Source organism: Malaclemys terrapin, chromosome 9 (assembly GCF_027887155.1).
Source record: "Malaclemys terrapin pileata isolate rMalTer1 chromosome 9, rMalTer1.hap1, whole genome shotgun sequence".
Lineage (NCBI taxonomy): Eukaryota > Metazoa > Chordata > Testudines > Emydidae > Malaclemys > Malaclemys terrapin.
The window spans coordinates 51,892,744-51,914,749 of record NC_071513.1 but is presented as its reverse complement, the minus strand read 5'-3'; the positions used below and the strand labels follow the sequence as shown (position 1 = coordinate 51,914,749).

General features: G+C 46.6%; 1 protein-coding gene across 10 annotated transcripts in view; it reads right to left on the bottom strand.

Moving 5' to 3' along the window:
* Nucleotides 1-22,006, bottom strand: part of CEP63 (centrosomal protein 63) — a 43,587-nt gene that overhangs the window by 4,662 nt on the left and 16,919 nt on the right. For 5 of the 10 annotated variants that reach the window (XM_054039957.1, XM_054039960.1, XM_054039956.1 and 2 more), the window contains 8 exons: nt 19,484-19,606; nt 18,314-18,427; nt 15,847-16,083; nt 15,384-15,529; nt 14,356-14,490; nt 13,662-13,776; nt 5,110-5,307; nt 2,700-2,786 (listed from right to left, as the gene is read on the bottom strand). In XM_054039957.1, coding sequence (XP_053895932.1) covers nt 2,700-2,786; nt 5,110-5,307; nt 13,662-13,776; nt 14,356-14,490; nt 15,384-15,529; nt 15,847-16,083; nt 18,314-18,427; nt 19,484-19,606 — 1,155 coding nt within the window. The remainder of the gene's footprint in view (nt 1-2,699; nt 2,787-5,109; nt 5,308-13,661; nt 13,777-14,355; nt 14,491-15,383; nt 15,530-15,846; nt 16,084-18,313; nt 18,428-19,483; nt 19,607-22,006) is intronic. The other 5 variants (XM_054039958.1, XM_054039961.1, XM_054039963.1 and 2 more) reach the window with 4 other exon arrangements.

The window sequence follows — 22,006 nt, the reverse complement described above, 5'->3', positions numbered from 1 at the left end:
AGAATGTATTCTAGGAGTCCCGTTTTAAGGAGTGAAATTTCCAGGCTTTTTACTAGCAATGATACCTCCAGAGGGTAAAATCAATTGTTGCTCTCTTATTGAGTCTGCAACCAGACAGAATGAGCTAATCAAATAAGCAGAGATGTGAATTTCTTTCATTCATCTCAGCTGGGTGTGAACTTTGAAGCCAAATTTGAGAGTCACTTAACTGCTAAATGACTCCTCAGGTACACCCAAACAAGTGTGTTTGCACTGGGGTGGCTAGATGTACTAGGCACCTTCTATTTATTTGAATGGGCTTTACATAAGGAACAACTTCTTTCCTGCTGCAGCAAAGTGGTAAAGTAATGACATGGGACTGACAAATCTAGAATTCTGCCTCCAAGAGCCCATTATAGACAAAAGAAACTCCCTCCGCGTGCCCCTTCTCCCTTCCCCATCCCTCCCCCCCACCCCCACACACACATAGCCAATGCCGGGTCTGTGGGCATGAGCAGAAATGTATCTAGTTCTGAAATACCACTTCCAATCTTTTCTCTGAGTTTCACACATTACTTACTTACATTGTTAAAAGCGACAAAGAATCCTGTGGCACCTTATAGACTAACAGATGTATTGGAGCATAAGCTTTCGTGGGTGAATACCCACTTCGTCAGATGCATGTAGTGGAAATTTCCACTACATGCATCTGACGGAGTGGGTATTCACCCACGAAATCTTCCACTACATGCATCTGACGAAGTGGGTATTCACCCACGAAATCTTCCACTACATGCATCTGACGAAGTGGGTATTCACCCACGAAAGCTTATGCTCCAATATGTCTATTAGTCTATAAGGTGCCACAGGACTCTTTGTTGCTTTTTACAGATCCAGACTAACACGGCTACTCCTCTGATACTTTACATTGTTAAGTCTTTCAAAGGCAGAAATGGGTTGTTTGTACATAACTACAGTGATTCAGTTTTTGGCATCTAGTTCTCTCCCTGCCCCTTTTTCTAACTGGGGAAAGGAAATTTCTATTTCCCAACTATTTTTCCTCTATAGACTTCCCCCTCTTTCTTTTTGTCCATTCACAGACAATCCCAAAGCTGTACCTTGGAAAAAGTTCAGAGACCACTAGTTAGTCTTCAGCTTGCTGATAGGCTTGGCAATTCAAACTGGCTGCTATCACGGTCCTCACGGTCTATTCCATTCTATTCAGGTTCTTACCATGCCCTTATGTCCACAGTATCTCAGCACTATCTAGTTGTGCATTAAGCAATAAGACTAACATCTGCCACATGTGGTTTGTTCTCTTTCTCATCCTCTACCAAGGGAGGAGAGCTGTACATGCAGCATGCAATTGTGTTTTGGTGGGGTTGTCAGGGTTGGTTTGTTTGTTTTGTTTTTTTTTTGAAGAGGTCTGTGCGACTCTCTGTTTACATTAAAGAAAGCAGGTTGGACATGTGTGCCTAGCACTTCAATGGGAAGATGGTGAGGTTTGGGATGGTCCTTAGTTCCTGGGAGTCTCAGATCGGCCCCCGAGAAAACTGTTTCTCTTGCACAAACTGCAGACTCCCGACAGCTTAGTACGTTTTAGAGCTGGTTGAAAAACATGATCAAAAACTGAACGTTTGTCGTCTCCCCTCATATTTTCCCCTGAAAAAAGTTTGGATAAAATATTCCCAAACAGCTCTAGTAGGTTTTCTGTTGCCTGAATCCAGCCATCTCACCCCCTACGACATGCTGATTTTGGTTATGTAAAATACTGCCTACAAAGTAGACATCATTAGTTCCATCCTACACCCACTAAAATAAAATGCCACAGAAATATCTTCCCTCGGAATGTTGCTGCTACTTCATTTTAGTGTCATTGATTTTACTTTCCTGTGCATTGCACAGGTGGGGAGTAACCCAGGCTGAAAGGATGTTTTGCTCTGAGAAATCTCTGCAATAGTGACCAGTATATTCCAGCCTTTATGCTAAGCCCCATCTTTCTCTCCCTCCCTATTATTCAGAACTACCGCCCAAAGCAACATCTAGTGGTAGCAGCAAGTCCAACGGATTTTCTGTAGATTTATATGATGTTTTTCAACACCACATCTCTGCCAGTGCCTACTGACTAAAGAGAGGGGGGAAAGTCTAGCAAATTCCCTCTCACCAGGAAGTAAAATGTATTTTCAGTGCAGTAGCTAAAAGAGCCAGAGTACTTATAGCTCTCAAACTTGTGGAGGAGGCATCTGGGATTTATAGTCAGACTCTTGAATCAGCTCAAAGCTAGAAGACAAGCTGATAAAAACATGGCATTTACTACAATGTGATGAGAGGAGGCAGCAGGAGCCAGTGGCTAGGGCACTGAACCAGGGATTGGGAGTCCTGGGTTCTATCCCCGCTCTGCCACTGGTCTGGTGGGTGGCCTTAAGCAAGTCACCTCCCCCTTTCTGTGCCTCAGTTTCTCCACCTGTGAAACAGGGATAATGACATCAACCTCCTCTCTCAAGTCCTTTGAAATCTACTGATGAAAAGCGCTATATAAAAGCAAGCTATCATCATAATCTCTGGGTCTCACTTTCCTCAACTGTACAACAGGAGGGAATGATGCTTATCCAACTTTATCAAGCACTTGGCAGCCTAGGTGCGAAAGGCATTATATACAAGTGCTAATACTATTGCTACCACACTGCTAGGTCTTCTAATTGCTATTCCACATTCCATACCCCCAACACACTAGACTCCACCTTCTGCAACATCTCAGAGAGGTGACGGTTCTCCAGCCTCAGGGTTTCCAACTGAACCAGAATCACCTGAGAAGACAGGATGAACACAAATAACTAATCAAAGACCTACATGCTCTCTTTTCCCACTTTTAGCTCAAATGCTAATGTAGCTTACGAAGCAAGTTCTGTGTTGTAGTCCCCACTAAGTTTGCAATGGCACCTGTACAACTTATTTAGTTGTACACAGTCCAAGCCAGCCTATTTTCACATTGGTTTATAGGATTTTATTGCCAAAGTCGAATTAATGTAAGACATCTCAAATTGAATTCACAGAATCATAGAAATGAAGGCCTGGAAGGGACCTTGAAAAGTCATCACGTCCAGCCCCCTGCACGGAGGCAGGACCAATTAAACCTTGACCAGGTGTTTGTCCAGCCTGTTCTTAAAAATCTCCAATAATGAGGATGCTACAGCTTCCCTTGGAAGCCTATTCCAGAGTTTAATTAATAGTTAGAAAGTTATTCCTAATATCTAACCTAAATCTCCCTTGCTGCAGATTAAGCCTATTACTTCTCATCCTACCTTCAGAGGACATGGAGAACAATCAATCACCATCCTCTTTATAAAAGCCCTTAATATATTAAGGCTGTTATCAGGTCCCGCTCAGTCTTCTTTTCTCAAGAATAAACATGCCCAGTTTTGTTGACTTTTCCTCATAGTCCAGATTTTCTAAACCTTTTATCACATTTGGAGAGAGTTCAGAGGAGAGCAACAATTTGTCCACATGTTTCCTAAAGGTTGGTGCCCTGTTTTGGGCACACTACTCCAACTGAGGCCTCAGCAATACAAGCAGAGTTGGACAATTACCTGCCATGTCTTACATTATGACACTCCTGTTAATACACCCCAGAATGACATTATCCTTTTTTGCAACTGCATCACACTGTTGACTCATACAGTGTGTGTTCCCCTATAATCCCCTGATCTTTTTCAGCAGTATTACCATCTAGCCAGTTATTCCACCTTATAGTAATTTCATCTGGACCACAATTCCCTGGTTTGCTTATGAAAATATCATGTGAAATTGTGTCAAAAGCCTTACGAAAATCAAGAGATATCACTTCTACTGCTTCCTCCCTATCCACCAGGCTAGTAACCCTATCAAAGAAGGAAATTAGGTTGGTTTGGCATGATTTGTTCTTGACAAATCCATGCTGACTATTCCTTATAACCCTGTTATCCTCCAGGTGTTTGCAAACTGATTGTTTAATAATTTGTTCCAGTATCTTGCAAGGTATCGAAGTTCCCTGCGTCCTCTTTATTCCCTCTTTTAAAGATAGGTACTATGTTTGCCCTTCTCCAGTCCTCTGGGACCTCACCTGTCCTTCAGGAGTCCCCAAAAGATAATTTCTAACTGTTCTGAGATTCTTCAGCTAGCTCCTTAAGTACCCTAGAATGAATTTAATCAGGCCCTGCCAACTTGAATACATCTACCTTATCTAAATATTCTTTAACCTGTTCTCTCCCTATTTTGGCTTGTGTTCCTTCCCCATTGTTAACATTAATCGTGTTGAGTATCTGAAGCAAAACAGTCATTAAACAACTCAACTTTCTTAATGTTGCTTCTTAGCTCTCCTTCCCCTCTAAGTAAAGGACCTAGTTTCCTTCATCTTTGTTTTGCTCCTAATGTATTTAAAGAACCTCTTCTTCTTGCCTATTAAGTCCCTTACAAGGTGTAACTCATTCTGTGCTTTAGCCTGATTTTGTCCCTCCTTGCTTGTGATATTCTTTTGTACTTCTCCTTAGCAACTCATCCACATTTCCACTTCTTGTGGGATTCTCTGTTGATTTTCAGGTCAGATCTACCTCAATAAACAGACTGACTTTCCAGAGACAGCAGCACCATTCTGCTCTTGTTTTAAGCATCTCTAAACTGAGCTGAAAGCTGCTGCTACTTTGGTACTACATGGAACAATGAGTTGATTCACCTTTATCAAGTAAAGATTGTCAAAAGTTCCTCTTTGCTCAAGGAAAGCTTCTCTACCCCTTTCCCTCCACACAGCTGACAGCCTAGATAATGCCAGAGCTCCATAGGCAGCTACAACAGGATCCTCCTCACTCAAACCATGCTCAGAAATTCTTTTCCACACCCCTTTCAGCAGGAAAGACAAGTAATGGCAACAGGTTTGGTCAGGAAAGCACGAGGCTGCGGGGGACACAACAGGGTTAGAAAGCTTTCCTGGGAGGCTCTCCAGTCCCTTGCTCTGATCATGCCAGTCTCTGGATCCCAAGGCTAAAAACAAAAGAGGGAAGGAAAGCATTAGCTTAGCTGAAATGCAGGACCCAGTGCTGCAACCCTCAGGGCCCCAAGGGCCGTAGAGACAGAGAAAGAGCCTTCAGTCATTTTTACCCTGTGCTCCACAGCTTTCCTCTCTATTCTTTCAATCTCCATTCTCATTCGTTGCTCCATGTCAGAAGTGGACCCGCTGGCCGAGGCGATAGCAATGTCACGCTGGTGGAGTGCCTGCGTCAGCTGGGAGATCTCCTTTTTCATCCCTTCTAGCTCACTGTTATGAGTTTGTTCAGCCTGAGACAGCTGCTCCTTCAGCTGGAGAGAGACATGCATGAACCACCCATGAATTTTTAAAGGACAGTCAGTGAGAAAGCAGATGTGCTGACACGTGGGTTATGTGTAATTTTAGCACTGGCTAGTGCAGAGCTGTACATAAGCTTTCTTGGACTCTTCTGTTAACATATTTCAATCCTGACTTATAACAAGCTCTCTCATCCCTTTAGTGGTCTTCTGCTTCCCCAGCTATCCGTTGGGGCAAGAAGTGGGTTGTGACTAAGTATCCACTGCAGAGCAGAAGCCCGTCAAAAGGGCTGAACACCCACATCCCTCATTGATAGCAACTGTGAACACAAACTCTCTGAAAATCAGCCCGCAGATCTCAACCTATCTATAAAGCGCCATATCTGTAGTAGGGATGTAAATATCCATTAAAAAAGTTAACGGTTTAAACAATTAAAATTATGTCGTGTAATCGGCCCCAGGGCTGGGGGTTAATGGTTAGGGTCGGTTAACCGGTAAGACTAATGCTTACCAGTTAACCGTTTAGTATTTTACATCTCTAATCTATAAACCTATTTCTACAGCACCACAGAGTCTGTCTATCTAGATACTACATAGCACTCAACACTATAGTACCTCAGGGCCTCCCAAGTATTTAAAAATAGAAATAATAGGACCACCACTTTCTCTTTCCTCTTCCCCAGCCTGTGGAGCTGTTTGTGTGTGTGAGTAAATAGGCATGTCTATGGTGAGGTGTCTGTATATCTGAAGAGCTTAGCGATGGAAAGCTACATTGAAGAAATTAAGTTTCCAGTATGTTCTAAAAGGGGTGGGGTGACGATTCCTTATCTCTTGGTGGGAACAAGGTCTGTAGGCTAGCTCCTGCTCCTGGGAAAGTTCTGTTTGTCACATTGACAAGCGTAACCCCAGTGGCGTACTGTTTCACCATTCCAGCAGGATGTTGCTGTTAAGGTCATAGTTGCGGGGGAGGGGGAGGCAATCTCTCAGGTTACTAGGACCAATCCCATGCAGGGGAAACATGAATATGGGCTTTGTATTCCATGGGGAGCCAGTGCAAAGGGCAGAGCACTAGGGTGATATGTTCACTGCAGACGGCTGCTGTTTTCTGTGCCAGCATATGGCTGCATGCCTAGATATCTAGACTGATATAAACTCACTCATTACACTTACAACCCTAAAACATGTTCAGATCCAGATCTCGAGAAGTGAAATGGGAAGCACATTATACCACTGGGCCAGCTAGAGATCACCTCCTTGTCTCAATTTCTTCTACTTTTGCAAATCTGCTGTCATGACCAGGGTCAGAATCGCTCTAAACACACACCCTCTCAGGAAGGAATCTACAACCCCACATATATGAACAGGGTATACATCAGTTAGCCTTGCACTAATGTACAAAAAACAGCCACAGTCCTCTGGGTGTTACTTTCTGGAAAAAACTATATCACATTTTCCTACCTACAGTATAATGGAAAAAACAGTTACCTACCTCTCATAACTATTGTTCTTCAAGATGTATTGCTCATGTCCATTCCAATAGGTGTGCGCGCACCATGTGCACGATTGTCAGAAGGTTTTTCCCCTAGCGGTACCTGTCGGGTCAGCTGTGGAGATCCCTGGAGTGACGCCTTCATGGCGGTGTATATAGATCCCTGCCGACCCGCTGCCTGTTCAGTTCTTTCTTGCTGGAATACTCCGACAGAGGGGAGGCGGGTGGGATTTGGAATGGACATGAGCAACACATCTTGAAGAACAACAGTTACAAGAAGTAGGTAACCGTCTTTTATTCTTCGAGTGAATGCTCATGTGCATTCCAATAGGTGACTTCCAAGCAGATTCCCTGGGGGAGGGGTCGGAGTTTACCTGGACGCTGAATGCAGGACTGCCCTGCCAAAGGCTGCATCGTCCCTTGCCTGTTGGGTACTGGCATAGGGTGACGTGAAGATGTGGATAGAAGACCACGTTGCTGCCTTGCATATGTCATGGATAGGGACCTGCACAAGGAATGCTGCAGATGAAGTCTGTGCTCTTGTGGAGTAGGCTGTCAGCGGAGCGGCTAGAATCTTAGCCAGGTTGTCACATGTCCTGATACAGGTCGTGATCCACAATGAAATGCGCTGGGACGAGATGGGTAGGCCCTTCATTCTCTCTGCGATTGCAGTAAAGAGCTATAGTGACGTACGAAATGGCTCTGTGCGCTCAATGTAGAATGCTAGGGCACGCCTGACATCCAGGGAATGGAGCATTTGCTCTGTTACTGGCATGTGGCTTAGGGAAAAACAGAGGTAAAAATGTCCTGGTCCACATGAAACTGGGAGACTACCTTTGGTAGAAATGCGGGATGAGGGCATAACAGCACCTTGTCTTTATAAAAGATGGTATAGGGAGGCTCGGAAGTCAGTGCTTTGAGCTCGGAGACCCTTCTGGCCGAGGTTATGGCCACCAGAAAGGCAACCTTCCAGGAAAGGCAGGACAGAGGGCAGGTTACCATGGGCTCGAAAGGGGGCCTCATGAGCGCGGACAGGACCAGGTTGAGGTCCCACTGGGGAACAGGCCATTGCACCTGGGGATAAAGTCTGTCCAAGCCCTTGAGAAACCAGCTCACCTGAAATTGCCGAAGGCTGACCTACCAGCTGCCCCCAGGTAGAAGGCCAAAATGGCAGTCAGGTGTACCCTGAGAGATTATATTGCCAACCCCTGCTGCTTGAGGTATAGTAGCTAGTCCAAAACAAGGGGAATTGGTGCTTGCTGCAGAGGGCTGCCCCCTGCAGAGACCAGGTACGTGACACGAGTGGAGGGTTTCCTACTTCCCAGCAGGACATCCCTCACTGGGTCTGCACACTGAAGCTCAAGTGGGTTCAACCATGGAGTTTCCACGCCGTGAGATAGAGGGACTCCAGGTTGGGGTGTTGGAGATAGCCGTGGTCCTGTGTAATGAGGGTCAGGCACACGGGAAGGGCAAGTGGCCTGTCCACTGAGAGATTCAACAGCATAGTGAATCAGTGCTGGCGGGGCCACGCTGGCGCTATGAGGATCAAGGAAGCCCCCTCCCGGTGAGTCTTGAGGAGGACTTGTGTCTAAGCGGGAAGGGCAGGAATGCGTACAAGAGGTGACTCGTCCATGAAAAGGTGAAAGGTGTCTGCGATGGAGCCTGGGCTGTGGTTCAGAAACGAGCAGAACCACTAGCACTACCTGTTGCTCTGCGTCGCAAACAGGTCTACATGGGGAAAGCCCCATCTCTGGAAAATCAAGAGCGCGATGTCTGCCCTGAGGGACCATTCGTGACCATGAAATGAGCAGCTGAGGCAATCGGCTAGCTTGTTGGTGAGACGCCTCTAGGTGCATCAAGTGGGCGATGCAAAAATCCCACAGCTCGAGGGCTTCCTGGCACAGGGGAGAGGAGCGAGCACCATCCTGTTTGTTTATATAGAACATCGCTGTGTTGTCCATCAGCCCTGCATGTGCCCTGCAGGAGGGCCTGGAACGCTTGGCATGCCAGACGAACCGCCCTCAGCTCCCTTACATTGATGTGCAGCGATAATTCTGCATGCAACCATAGGCCTTGAGTTCTGATATTGCGTGCGCTCCACAACCAAGCGTCGAGGTGTCCGTGACCAGCAATAGCGTAGGTTGGGGTTTGGCAAAGGATACTCCCGCACAGACCACTTGTGGCTGCAGCCACCAGCAGAGAGACTTGAGAATGCAAGGGGAGAGGGTAACTATTCTGTCCAGTGGGTCCCTGCTGGGCCTGTGCATCTGCGCCAACCACACCTGGAGAGGCCGAAGGCGCAACCTGGTGTGCTGGACAACATACATGCAGGCCGCCATATGCCCCAACAGTTCATGCAATTTCTGGCCATCGTTGTGGGGAATTGGCGAAGGTTTTTGATAATGTCCCTGAGTGCTTGAAAGTGCAGCTCAGGCAGGAACGCCCTGGCCTGCATGGAGTCCAAGAGAGCTCCTATGAATTCTATTCTCTGCGTCGGGGCCAGTGTGGATTTGGGCACATTCAGTATGAGGCCCAGCCTGCGGAATGTGGCCCGAGCCAGAAACACACGCTGCACAGCCTATGCTTGCGACTTGGCCTTGATGAGCCAGTCATCCAGGTACAGGAACACTTGCACCTGACATTTGCGGAGGAAGGCTGCCACGACCGCCATACACTTCATGAATACCCAGGGGTCCGCCGAAAGCCCAAATGGGAGCACCCTGAACTGTAGTGCTAGCCACTGACCACAAAGCGAAGAAACTGTCTGTGGGCCGGGATAATGGAGATATGAAAGTATGCATCTTTCAAGTCGAGGGCGGCATACCAGTTCCCCGGGAAGGAATGATGGAGGCCAGAGAGACCATATGACACTTCACTTTCCTTATGAATGTGTTGAGGTCTCGCAGATCCAGGATAGGCTGGAGCCCACCCTTGGCCTTTGGGACGAGGAAATAGCGGAAGTAGAAGCCCTTGCCCCAAACTCCTGAGGAACCGCCTCTATTGCCCCTAGAGCGAGGAGTGATTGCACCTCCTGCAGGAGTTGTTCATAAGAAGGGTCCCTGAAGAGGGAAAGAGAAGGGGGGGTGGTAGGGAACAGAATATCCCATATCCACCGTGCTCAGGACCCAGCAATCTGACGTGACCTGGGACCAAGCACAGTAGAAGTGGGACAGTCAATTCACAAAGAGGGGATAAGGATCCAAGCTTGGTGTTGGTGCTCCGTCCTCGAGCACATCTTCATAAGTTTGGCTTCGGGCCAGAGGAGCTGTTTGGAAGAACCCTGGCCTTGGCCTGAGGAGGACTGGGACGGGAACCTCCTATTATTCCTGCCCAATCTCTTGCACGAATCTCGCCTTGGGGGCCCAGAATAGAAGCGGGACAGGGGCTTAGGCTTAAATGGATGTCTTTGGGATGCAGGGGGTGTGGATCCCCAAAGACTTTAGAGTCACCCACAAGCTCTTAAGACTGTGCAAGCAAGAGTCCGTATTTTGGGCAAACAAGTCTGCACAGTCAAAGGGCAGGTCCTGGATCATGTTCTGGACCTCCTGTGGTATCCCAGACACCTGCAGCCACGCGCTGCGTTTCATTGTAATGGCAGAGGCCATAGTCCGAGCCACCAAGTCTGCCACATCTAACGCAGCTGGAGGGAGGATCTTGAGACCACCCTGCCCTCTTCGAGAAGCACATTAAACTCCTTGCGCGAGTCAGCCGGGAGCAACTCCTGAAACTTTGCTAATGTGCCCCAGGAATTGAAAGCATAGCAGCTGAGTCCTGCTTGCTGGTTGGCCACTCGAAGCTGGAGCCCCCCAGTTGAGTAGACCTTTCAGCCGAAAAGGTCCAGCTTCTTAGCATCCTGTGACTTTGGAGCGGGACCTGGCTGCCCGTCGCTCCTTATGGTTTGCCGCATCAACCACTAGAGTCTCCAGGTTGGGGTGGGTGAAAAGGTATTCATACCCTTTCGGTGGCACAAAATAGCATCTCACCAACCCTTTAGCGGTGGGTGGTATTGAGATCGGAGTCTGCCAGAGCACCCTAGTAGCGTTCTGGATCGTTCTTATCAGGGGCAAGACCAACCTAGATGGATCCTCTGGGGCAAGGATGTCCACCATTGGGTCCAACTCCTCCGTGATTTCCTCCACCTGGAGGTTTAGAGTCACCCTCCTAAGAAGGTCCTGGTATCCCCTGGTGTCCATTGCTGGCAGAGTGGTGGTGATGCCTGCCACCGCCTCGTCCAGCAAGGAGGAGGAGGAGGCCCGTGGGACCAGGTTTTCCTGCCCTTCTGGCTCCCTGGAAGCTGGGTCAGGTGTGTTGCTCCCCCCATGACGGGAGGTGGCTCCAGTACAACTGGTGGCGCTGGTTCGGGTGCCGCGCCTAAGTGCGACGGCCCAGAGTCCTTGTCTTGTGCGGGGTCCTCTGGAGCCCTGGAGGTGTGGCGAGACATCAAAGTTGCTGGGGGAAGTGTGGGGGGGGAGGCACAGTGTGCGGACACCACTGATGCGGCCCTAGAGCCCTGACGATAGGCCCAAGGAGTCCAAAAGGGCCATTGTACTGGGCCCTGCCACTGAGGTAGCAAGGATACCGCCGGTGCTGACGAGTCCACAACTCTGTGGTGCCGGGACCGCGAGCAATACCAGCTGTGTCAGGAGACAGAAAACTCAGCCTCCAACTCAGAAGAGTATTCTGAACCCGACCACGGGGGAGTGGGAGAGGAGCCTGATGGTGCCAGGGAGTGGCGCTGTAACATCGTGGGCTTGCCGTGATGACGAACAGGGGGCAGTGCTGCCATCGCTGCCGTGAAGGGTGCCGGAGATGGTGCCATATGTGGCACCGTCATAGATGCTGCAGACGGTGCCATCGTCAGTGCTGCTGACAGTGCCTTAACTTGGGCCGGCATCTGCAGCGGTGCCAGAGTTCACATCTGCGGGGCCAGGGACTGCGCCGTCATGCAATAAGGTCCCATGCTGCCTCACAGGTATTTGGCGTGGAGGGGAGTCGGGGAGTCCACATGCATCGGATTTGACAGACCTCCAGTTGGGGCTGCAGTCAACGATGCTGGGTCTTGAGGACCAAGCTGTGGGTGTCCTGCCGTGGGACGCCACCCCGCTGGAATCCCCTCGCAGCTTCTTAACGGGGGAATGACCCCGTCCACCTTCTTTTTCTTATGTGGTACTGGGGACTGTAAGCGGTGCTGCCTGCTAGATCTGGCCTTATGAGCCAGGGAGCGATGCCAATGCTCCTTCCTTGGTGCTGGGGCATCCTGCACCGAGGCCGGGGTGCTGTGCACCAATGATGCCAGTGCCGTTTCCAGTACTGGCTGAGGTCAGAGGGCCGACTCCATCAGGAGGAGCTTTCAACAATAGTTCCACTCTTTCTTAGTCCTGGGTCTAAAGCTCCTGCAAATTGGGCACTTGTCTGTCTGATGACCTTCTCCTAGGCACTTAAGACAAGCAGCATGCGGATCGCCTCTGGGCATAGGTTTTGCACACCTCTCGCACAGCTTAAACTCCTGCGACCGAGGCATGCCCCAGTGCTTGGGGAAAACTAGGGTGGGGGAGAGTCCCTCAAAGTAATCTTAACTAACTATAAACTACTATACAGCTATCAAAACAACAAGGAGTCTAGTGGCACCTTAAAGACTAAGGGATTTATTTGGGCATAAGCTTTTGTGGGTAAAAACCTCACTTCTTCAGATGCATAGAGTGAAAGTTACAGATGCAATCATGTGCCAGCAATGCCCCTCTGCCATGTACATTGGCCAAACCGGACAGTCCCTCCGCAAAAGAATAAATGGACACAAATCGGACATCAGGAATGGTAACATACATAAGCCAGTAAGTGAACACTTCAATCTCCCTGGTCATTCTATTACAGATTTAAAAGTCACTATCATTTAACAAAAAAACTTCAGAAACAGACTTTAAAGAGAAACAGCAGAACTAAAATTCATTTGCAAATTTAACACCATTAATCTGGGCTTGAATAGGGACTGGGAGTGGCTGGCTCATTACAGAAGCAGCTTTTCCTCTCCTGGAATTGACACCTCGGCATCTGGACTACATCCACCCTGATTGAATTCACCCTGTCAACACTGGTTCTCCACTTGCGAAGTAACTCCCTGCTCTCCATGTGTCTGTATATAATGCCTGCATCTGTAACTTTCACTCTATGCATCTGAAGAAGTGAGGTTTTTACCCACGAAAGCTTATGCCCAAATAAATCTGTTAGTCTTTAAGGTGCCACCAGACTCCTTGTTGTTTTTGTAGATACAGACTAACACGGCTACCCCCTGATACTATACAGCTTTCAGTTAACTATTTACAAATAAGAAATGGGAACCACTAGGTAGCCACTTGCGAATGCAACTGTAAATGGCGGTAAGAAGGAACTGAGCAGGTGGTGGATTGGCAGGGACCTATAGACATCCCCATGAAGGCGCCATTCCAGGGGTCTCCACAGCCAACCCGACGGGTACCACTAGGGGAAAAACCTTCTGATGATCGTGCACTCAGTGCGTGCACACCTATTGGAATGCACGTGAGCAATCACTCGAAGAACTGCTATTTCAGTAAGGCCCTTCCCTTGCTAATTTCCGTCAGCCATCCACTGCCACTTTTAAAAGCACAGACCAAGCCTACTCTCTTCCACTCAAGGTTTAAAAAAAAAAAAAAAAAAAAGAGAGACGTAAGGGTCAGTTGCATGTGGAATCCTCAGTTCTCTCCCACCCCTTCATTATGGGGGCAACTATTTCCCCCACAACACACTTTGTTCTTTCATCCCTTTCTTAGCTTTGCTAATAGAGCACACTGAGAGGGGTTGTGGGCAGCTGTGCTACCTAGTCCTCAAGCCTCGCTCCCCCTCCTCCAAAAGACAGGGGTCTGACCTTTTTAATCTCAGCCTTGGCCTGGCAGTGGTGTTCTTCCATCACCCGCAGCTCTTTGCACTTCTCCATCTGCTCCTTGCTCAGCTGTATACACCTGGCATTTACGGCTCCTAGGCTGGGGGCAGAAACAAAAAAAATCACAATTTAAAAACACCCCTATGAGCCACAATGCAGGTGGTCTCAAGAAACCGGCATTCACACATCTATCCTCTCTACCAAAGTCATTTTTACAGACCAAGACTGCTGCAATCTTTTCTGATTAGACACAGCCATTTCTCTTTTCCTTACCCCAAGGGAAGTTACCAACTTCACTTGTAAACCTGGGATTATCTCTACAGATCCATCAGTGGAGAAATCCCATCACAGTTTTTACTAAGAACAGGAAAGATGAGATGTAGCTCCCAGCAGCTGTCTGTATAGTTTAACAAAGATTTCCCTCTCCATTACAAAGGAAAATGACATGTTTAAGCAGACTAAAGAAAATATTTTTAAAAGCCTAAAAGGTATATTTAAAAAACAAACAAACCAACCAACTCTAACATCCCACTGTGCTAAGATTTTAGACTCGGATTTCTGTGGACTCTTAAAATACTAGTGGTTTGGACGATTCTACTGTGGTTAACAGCACTGGTGAATAGGACATTATACGTGCCATATTGTCTGTGTGCTACTGGATTTTGAAGTTGTCCTCTACCTGCCCTCAAGACGAGCCACCTCTGACTGTAGGTTCTTTTCATTCTTCTGTGCAAGATCCAACTGCAGGAGAACGTGCTCCAGCTCTGGGAACTCTTGTGACAGCTGTTTCTCATGCAGGTGTTCTTCCAGTGACCTATACACAAACACAGGACCATCCCAGAAGGCCTTAGTCTCTTGACACACCTCACCCCTATGTGTGTTGCTATAAGAACTGTGATATTTTCTATTCTCTGACAACAGAAGGCGGTCCAATAAAAGACACTACCTCACCCATCTTGTCTCTACTCTAGCTCTACAAAATCCACCAAAATGTAATGCTATAATGTGGCATCTGTGGACATTCTGGATGCCGCAAGTGTCTCATCCTGATGACAGGCCCATGTTTGAATTCAGTCAGATTATGACAGGCCGCCACCAAATTAGTAAAAAACCAACACAACTCAGCAATTTCAATCCCACTGGCAGATGCTCAGTAATCCCTGCTGCAGGGAAAGGCATAGCTGCTAGGTCTCCGTGTATACTTCAGTGTCTCTCTCCACCAGTATCAAGGCAGAAAGGTGCTGATGCCTTTGCCACAATCATTATCACCTTGCTGAAACCTTGATCCTATGCCCTTAAAGTTAATGGGACCTTTTCACTGACTTCAATGAGCACGTTTAGTGGCCAAAGGATGATTTCTCTCTCCACTATTCACCTGAAATGCACAGAAAGGGAATCAAACACAACGCACTGACTCAGGAAACCTACCAAAGAGGCAAGGCTGAATCCCTCTGTATTTACAATACTACTTTACTGTTCAGATGGTGATTGCTTTTAAAGCAAATACGATTAACACATGCGGCGAATGAAATGAAGAACGGGCACCCTTACCTTACAGTGTCCCCCTACCGCATACAACAACAGCCATGAGCTCAGACTCCAAGCATACGGAAAGGGCTCCACAGCCCCAGAGAGCGACTCAAGGTCACAGATCTACATTATTTAGTGGGGTAATGGCCAACCATGTTTAGATGTCAAGGATCAGACCTGATAAGGAGCTCCTTGCTGTGCAGGGTTTCAGTTATGCTGGCCAGCTCCTTCTGTAACTGCTCCTGATGCATCTTTGAGCTCTTAATGAAATCCTCCTGGGACTGCAGAGTGACTCTCAGCTCCAACTTCTCCTCCTGTAATACCTACAAGAACGGAAATGGAAGTGACTGTCGCAGGGATGGACAGAATCAGTTAGTATAGCTGGTCTGGAGATGAATTTTCAGATGCCAAAAGAAGCCCTCAGTGTTAGATAGGTAATGGGATCACAATGCCACATGGGTACAAAGCTGGCCTCGTGGCCAGCTTGGAGCCTGACACAAAGGCATGGATGGAAGGGTGGGAGAATCTCTAGGGTGACTGTACCTCCCAGGTGATAATCTCAGCTCGAGATGGTAAGGGAATGCATTGAACTACCCCCAACATCCTCCATGGACAGCTCTCACTGCTACTTCTCACAAACCTCAAGCATTTTCTTAGAATGCCCCAGCTCTTCTTGGACTCTTTGGTGATCCTCCAGAATCTTCTGACTGGCTCCAGTCAAGTCATCCACTCTCATGTTAAGCCTCTCCACCTCCAGCTCATTGGCACAGATGGTATCATTGGCTCGCTCCAGCTTGCTGGTTAAATGCTGGATTTCCGATTGGCTGGCCAGTTGCACAGATTCCAGCACCTGCTTCCGATTGGTGAGCTGAGTCTGCTGACAGAGGATGTTGCTGTGTTAAAGCTAAATTACATATAAAGAGAGGTGAAATAAACAGATTTGAAGCTTCATGAAGGCTCCACACTAATACTTCTCAATGCAACAGGCCATTTTCTCTGAAAGCAGCGCTGCCCCTCAGGGAACAACAGGAGGCGCTGCCTCAGGACTGTACATAGGTGCAGGCTTTGAGGTGGGGAGAAGAAAGGAATTGACAGGATCCTTATGATTCCAAAAGAGGTTCTGAGGGCATCTAAGGAAAGAGAATCTCTAAAGCAGACAACCCACACTGCCCAACAGATTGAACAAACAGTAAAGCAGCCTAATTTCCCTGTCCATCAACCCAGGGGTTAGATCTAGCCAGAGGACAAAGTGGAAGCAGCTTTGGAAAGCCATATAGGAGCTAGAAAGCCAGGCGAATCTGGTAATACCACATGGAGACAGGGAGCAACTCCTGACAGATGGAAAAGGAATCAAATAGAAATTAGAAACTGGAGTGATGGGAACAGCCAGTCGTGTTCTGTTTCATGCAGTGATTCTCTGGTACTAGAAGCTAGAACCCTCACTTTCTTGAGATTTGAAGGTTTTATTGTTTTAAATGTAAATTAGAGAAAGAAAAGGAATAGCATAGTTATATTAATGTCTCACTGGGAAACAATACCTTCCCTATTATTTGAAGATTATTTGAAGATGTAATTTAACAAATAAGCCACATCATATTTACTTTCTGAACACCTTTTTAATGTAGTGCCCAATATACACAATGTTGTCATTCCCCTGGCAATCAACACACAAACCTGGATCACAAGGAGCAATGATGTTTTTGGGCCATGATGGCCCAAGAAACCAACATGCCAGATTGGCTGAATTCATGGACAGTTTCTGCAATAAGGGAAACCCTGAAGGTAAAAGTTAAGACCCACAAAGGAAAGGCCTAGCCATAATGTCCTATGGTGCCACGTAGGAGACCCAGTTTTGGTTGCTGGCCTTTAGTTTATTAGGCTGGCAGGGGTGGAGGGAAGGCACTCCTCACTGGGCAAGAGAAAACCAAGGTCTACTCCAGAGTAACCTATGCAGTTAGAGTGACAAAAGGGAATCCAGTAGTCCTTAGCTGGAAAAATGGCACTGCTGACTAATGGGTTGGGTTGGGTAGGGGCAAGAGTGTGCGTGGGTCTGCAGATCTCATCCAACCCCATGTCAGAAAAAAACAAACAAATAGAAAATGCTGTGAGGATGTGTTTGTGACAGGTTTTATTTTTTTAGGTTGAGATTTCCAAAGCAGTCGTGAGGATTTAGGAACACATCTTCCATCACCTTTAATGGCAAACATGAGCCTAAGTCCCTGAGACTGCTTTAGAAATTTCAACCTAAATGCCCCGTTTTTCTGCTACACTGTGATCTAACACACTGGCCAGTGCTCCAAGGACACGTCTCTCCTCAGAAGACTAAAATATCAAGGACAAAGACAGCAGCGGTGAGACCTTCTGCTCAAAGGCCCACTCGGCATTTGTGGATCGGCTAGTGTTGGCCCCTCACAAAGCACCATCAGTGCCAGCTCCAATCCTGTCAATGCAAACTTCAAAATTCCTCCTTGCCAGAGCTTCCACTCAGCAGCAATTCAGTGCAAAGCTCCCAACAAGAGCTTCTTATCAGCATTTGCTGTGATTGTGTCAGTGTAAGCTGGGGTCTGGGTCAGCTCATCAGACTACTGCAGCAGCACTAGCTCAGAGAATGCATTAACCTTTCAGGAACAACAGCACCATTCTGCTCCTGTTTTAAGAGCCTCAAAAACAGAGCTAGAAACTGCTGTTACTTTGCTACCGTGTGGCAAGTGCCTTTTGTATGACAAGACTATTTTCAAAGAGCAACTTCTGTATAGCTGCAGTTACACAGCTGAGGACTGGCAGGTACATAGCTTTGAACATGACATGTCAGAAAAGTTATTTTAAAGAGTCATGTCCTGTAATCTCCCACCACTCCCAGAAACCATCATCTTACTATCTTCCCCCTGCTAATATTTATGAGTGGGATTGAGTGTACGGAAGCCATTGGGAAGGTTCAGCCAGCCTCCATTAACAGACTTCAGATCTTTCACGGCTTGTACTGTATAGATGAGTTCACTCCATTAGGACTGATAAATTCATTTCAGTTGCGATCTGAAGTGGATTCACACTTGAGGGATTTCATTAGTTCGTCACTGCAAACAACTTTCAGCACAGATTAATTGTACCTGAATGAGCTCAGACTGCTCAGCCAAAGCCTTCCTCTGGGCCTCCAGTGACGCCACTTGCTGCTGGTAAAGCAACCGCTGCTTCTCCCAGTCTAGAGATTTCTGACGGAACTCCTGCAAGGACAATTGGGATGACCTGGAGTTTACCACCCATTTGGTTGTCAAGATCATCCCCTCCCAACTCTCACTAATGTTCCCTGTCCCCCCCACTAGACACTTGGGGGCCTTCCTCCACAGTAGGGAAACCATTAGCCGGGCATTTAATGCATACTTGCAAACTTAGTGAGTTCAGTAGCAGCCTTTTCTTGTAAAGTTATAGGGAAGTAGAATTGTTAATGCTATGACGGCAAATCTGTAAAGCTGGTCATGAATCCGCACTCAACATCTGTAAGTAGCAGTAATTGACATTAAGGTTTTAACTTGAAGAGAGCAATGCCACAGCATAGTGTAAGGTTTTTTTTATTGCTGAGTGAAGTAACAATAATTCTTAACTCAGAAATCAGACACTGCCTCATAGAGGTGTTCTGGGGAGATTCGTTACCAAGTTCTGAGTGGTGCTATCAAAGATGAGAGAATGTGGCTGGTCTCATCATGGTAGTAAGATTAAAAGACAAGCTGGACTTAGAAAACACTCATGCAGAGAATTTCCTCCAAACCCTGTGGCAAAATTCAACGCACTTGAATTTTCTACCTTTACATACGGTCTTGTCCTTAAAACATCCACTCACCTTTGATTTAATCCATGATAATAATATCATTTATTAACTGTATTAAAATAGCAGCAAGCCTCAACAAAGATTGGGCACCATTGTCCTAGGTGCAGTACAAATATGTTTACTTGTAACCATATGTTTCTTTTTACATTTTCAAATAGTTCTCCCCTACTCCCCACACACACACCTGTGACAGCTTGCCCCGCTCCTTTATAAAATCTTGGTGGACACAATGTTCATGAACTCACATGGGATCCCAATCAATTTGGGCAGCATCATGACAGGAGCAGTTCAGAAACGGCCTTTGTCCCACAAGAACAGTGAATGCAGGGGTGAGTGGACTAAGTATTTGCACGCACAGTCCACTTGCCTATTAAACATTCAGAGTTGCTACTGAACGTGAAACGGTCAGTTTGATTTGTATGAACCATGGCCATAGCTGCTATTATCCACAGACCTCTATCTTCTTAGTCAATCTGCTCACTTCGGACCGGTCATCCCCTTGGCACTTGGGACCCTCCCTAGCTTCTTTCAGTTGTTTCTTCTGCAGCTTCTCATAGCTTCTCTTCAGCCTGCCTAGCTGCAAGGAAACCAGTGCAATTTTTGATAATGCTGGCCAAGGTCACAGTGCATTAAATTAATGAAGCATTCTGAAGGAAGGGACAAAGTCATTTTATAGATACACTCCCTCAAACCAAGACCATCTGGCTGGCAGAAGATTTCTAGCTGTATAATAAACAAGAAGTACTATATGTACTCCATAATGTATCAAAATATGCTGGACTGTGCCACGGTGGTGCCCTGCTGGGTGGATCATCATCAGCAGGAACTGAACCTGGGTCCTATGGACTTAAGGCAGGTGCCATTACTGCCTGAGCTAAAGTACCCAATACCCAGCTCTGTCAGCCAAGGTTGTACCGGCTCATAAACTTCTGACAGAGCACCTTGCTGAGCAGATATGGGTTACAGAAACATGGAGTGACAGCACCCAAAGAGAAACAGAACGCTGCGAGGCTTGACTACAAACGTATCAAGGATGTGGGTGAAAGACATTCATGAAATCCCAGTGAATGCGATACAATAGCCACTCATCTTGTCATATTGGTTACTTAGCTAGGTCATAAATTTCCCCACTGACTGGAGAAAGTTAAGAAAGAATATCACCCACATCTATTACTAGAATTCTAATTTTATTTAAAAACTTGAATAATAAATACTTTGCATTTAAATAGCACCTTTGATCAAATATTTTGAACTTAAACAGAGCATTTGCCACCTGATTATCTAATTTCTTTACAAACACTGACGAAATAAAACTCTTAACATCCTGTGACTTGGGGAAATATCTCCATTTTACAGATGGATAAAATGAGGCACAGAGTGAGTTCGTGACTTGCCCATTGTTATAAAAGAAACACGTGAACAGAGCCAGGAAGCGAACTTAAATCTCATGATTCCCAGTCCTGTGCTTTACCCACAAAGCCATGCTTCCTTTCAGAAGAAGATTTCCTGATTCAGCAAAGTGCTTAAACATGTGCCTAAATGCTTTGCTGAACAGGGATGGACTTACACACACGTTTAAAATTAAGCACATACTTATGCGCTTTGCTGAGTGGGAGCCGGAGCTTTATAAATATTGATTTAGCCTTGCAACATCCCTGTGATTTATAGAATATATAATATCAACTATCCCATTTATAATGATGGGTGACTTGGGGTATGGGAGAGGTTGTGAGGCTTTCCTACAGACACAAAGCAAGCAGTTCGGGGATTAGACCCCAGGATTCCTCAGCCTCCAGTTCTAACCCCCACCACATTATCCCTTTTTGAGTTCAATACTAATGCTCCTCAGTCTTGACTACAACACAGTTGTGATTCCAATCCTGAGCTTTAAGACAGATCTCCTAACACACTTCAGTCTGGCCTAGCAGCATCTCTATTATTCCAGTGGGGACATTTCCTGAACAAAGACTGTTCATCATGTTGAAATGTAAGGGGGTTTTAAATGAGGATAGATGTCTTCTGCACACTAAATTGAGATTATACTTATGACCTACGGTAAGCAGGAATTGAGCCCAATCCTCCAGAGATAAGAGGTCAATGCACTGCTACCCTCTCCTGGCATTTAGCTCCACACTACTGACAAGCCAATGGAAACAGAAGTAATCACTAAGGCACTTACATGAAATGCTGTCAGCCCACCTGCAGAAAATCTCAGCATCTGTTGCATTACAGTGGGCAGGACATCCTTTGTGAAATGAAGAGTGTGGAACTCTTTTTAAAAGGTCTTTGTCAAGTAAATTTAGTGATATTAACATGCCTGGGAGAATGAAGTCATCTTCAAAGAACAAGAATACAGGCAGAACCAGTATAAAACTCCATACACACACACACCTGCCCCCCACGCACTCTGCCAGTCTCCTTCAGCCCTGGCCTGGAGGGTCAGGATCTATGCTGATTCAACAGCTAGAATTTCCTCTGAGATATCAACAAGAATATCAACGGGCATGCTGGTCTCTGGAATGTGGACACCCATCCACTGGTAAAAGGACCGAAATCAACTGACTTCACACTAGCCTCTGAAAAGCCACCAGAATAATGATCTTCTGTCACTACCAAATTGAACCCATTTTACATGGCAAGTGCTCACAGACTACCATAATGGGCGGCAGGATAAAGATAAGGAGATACAGAGATTTTGTAGGAGACCGTAAAACACAGAGTATTTCTGATCTACAGGGACATGACATGGACTCCATAGCAATTTTCAGGAGGAGGTTGGTACCTTGACCCAATTCAAATCCCAACACATGCCCATGCACTGGTGGAGTCAGTATACCACATGGTGGATGACTGTCACTTTCTCTCCCGGCCACCATGACTCTACTTTTGGAGGGAGGTATATATCTGCTGTAGAAAAAGTCATCATCTCATGTTTATTTCACATGAAAAAAGCCAGCTGCAGTGCTGTGCATTCTTT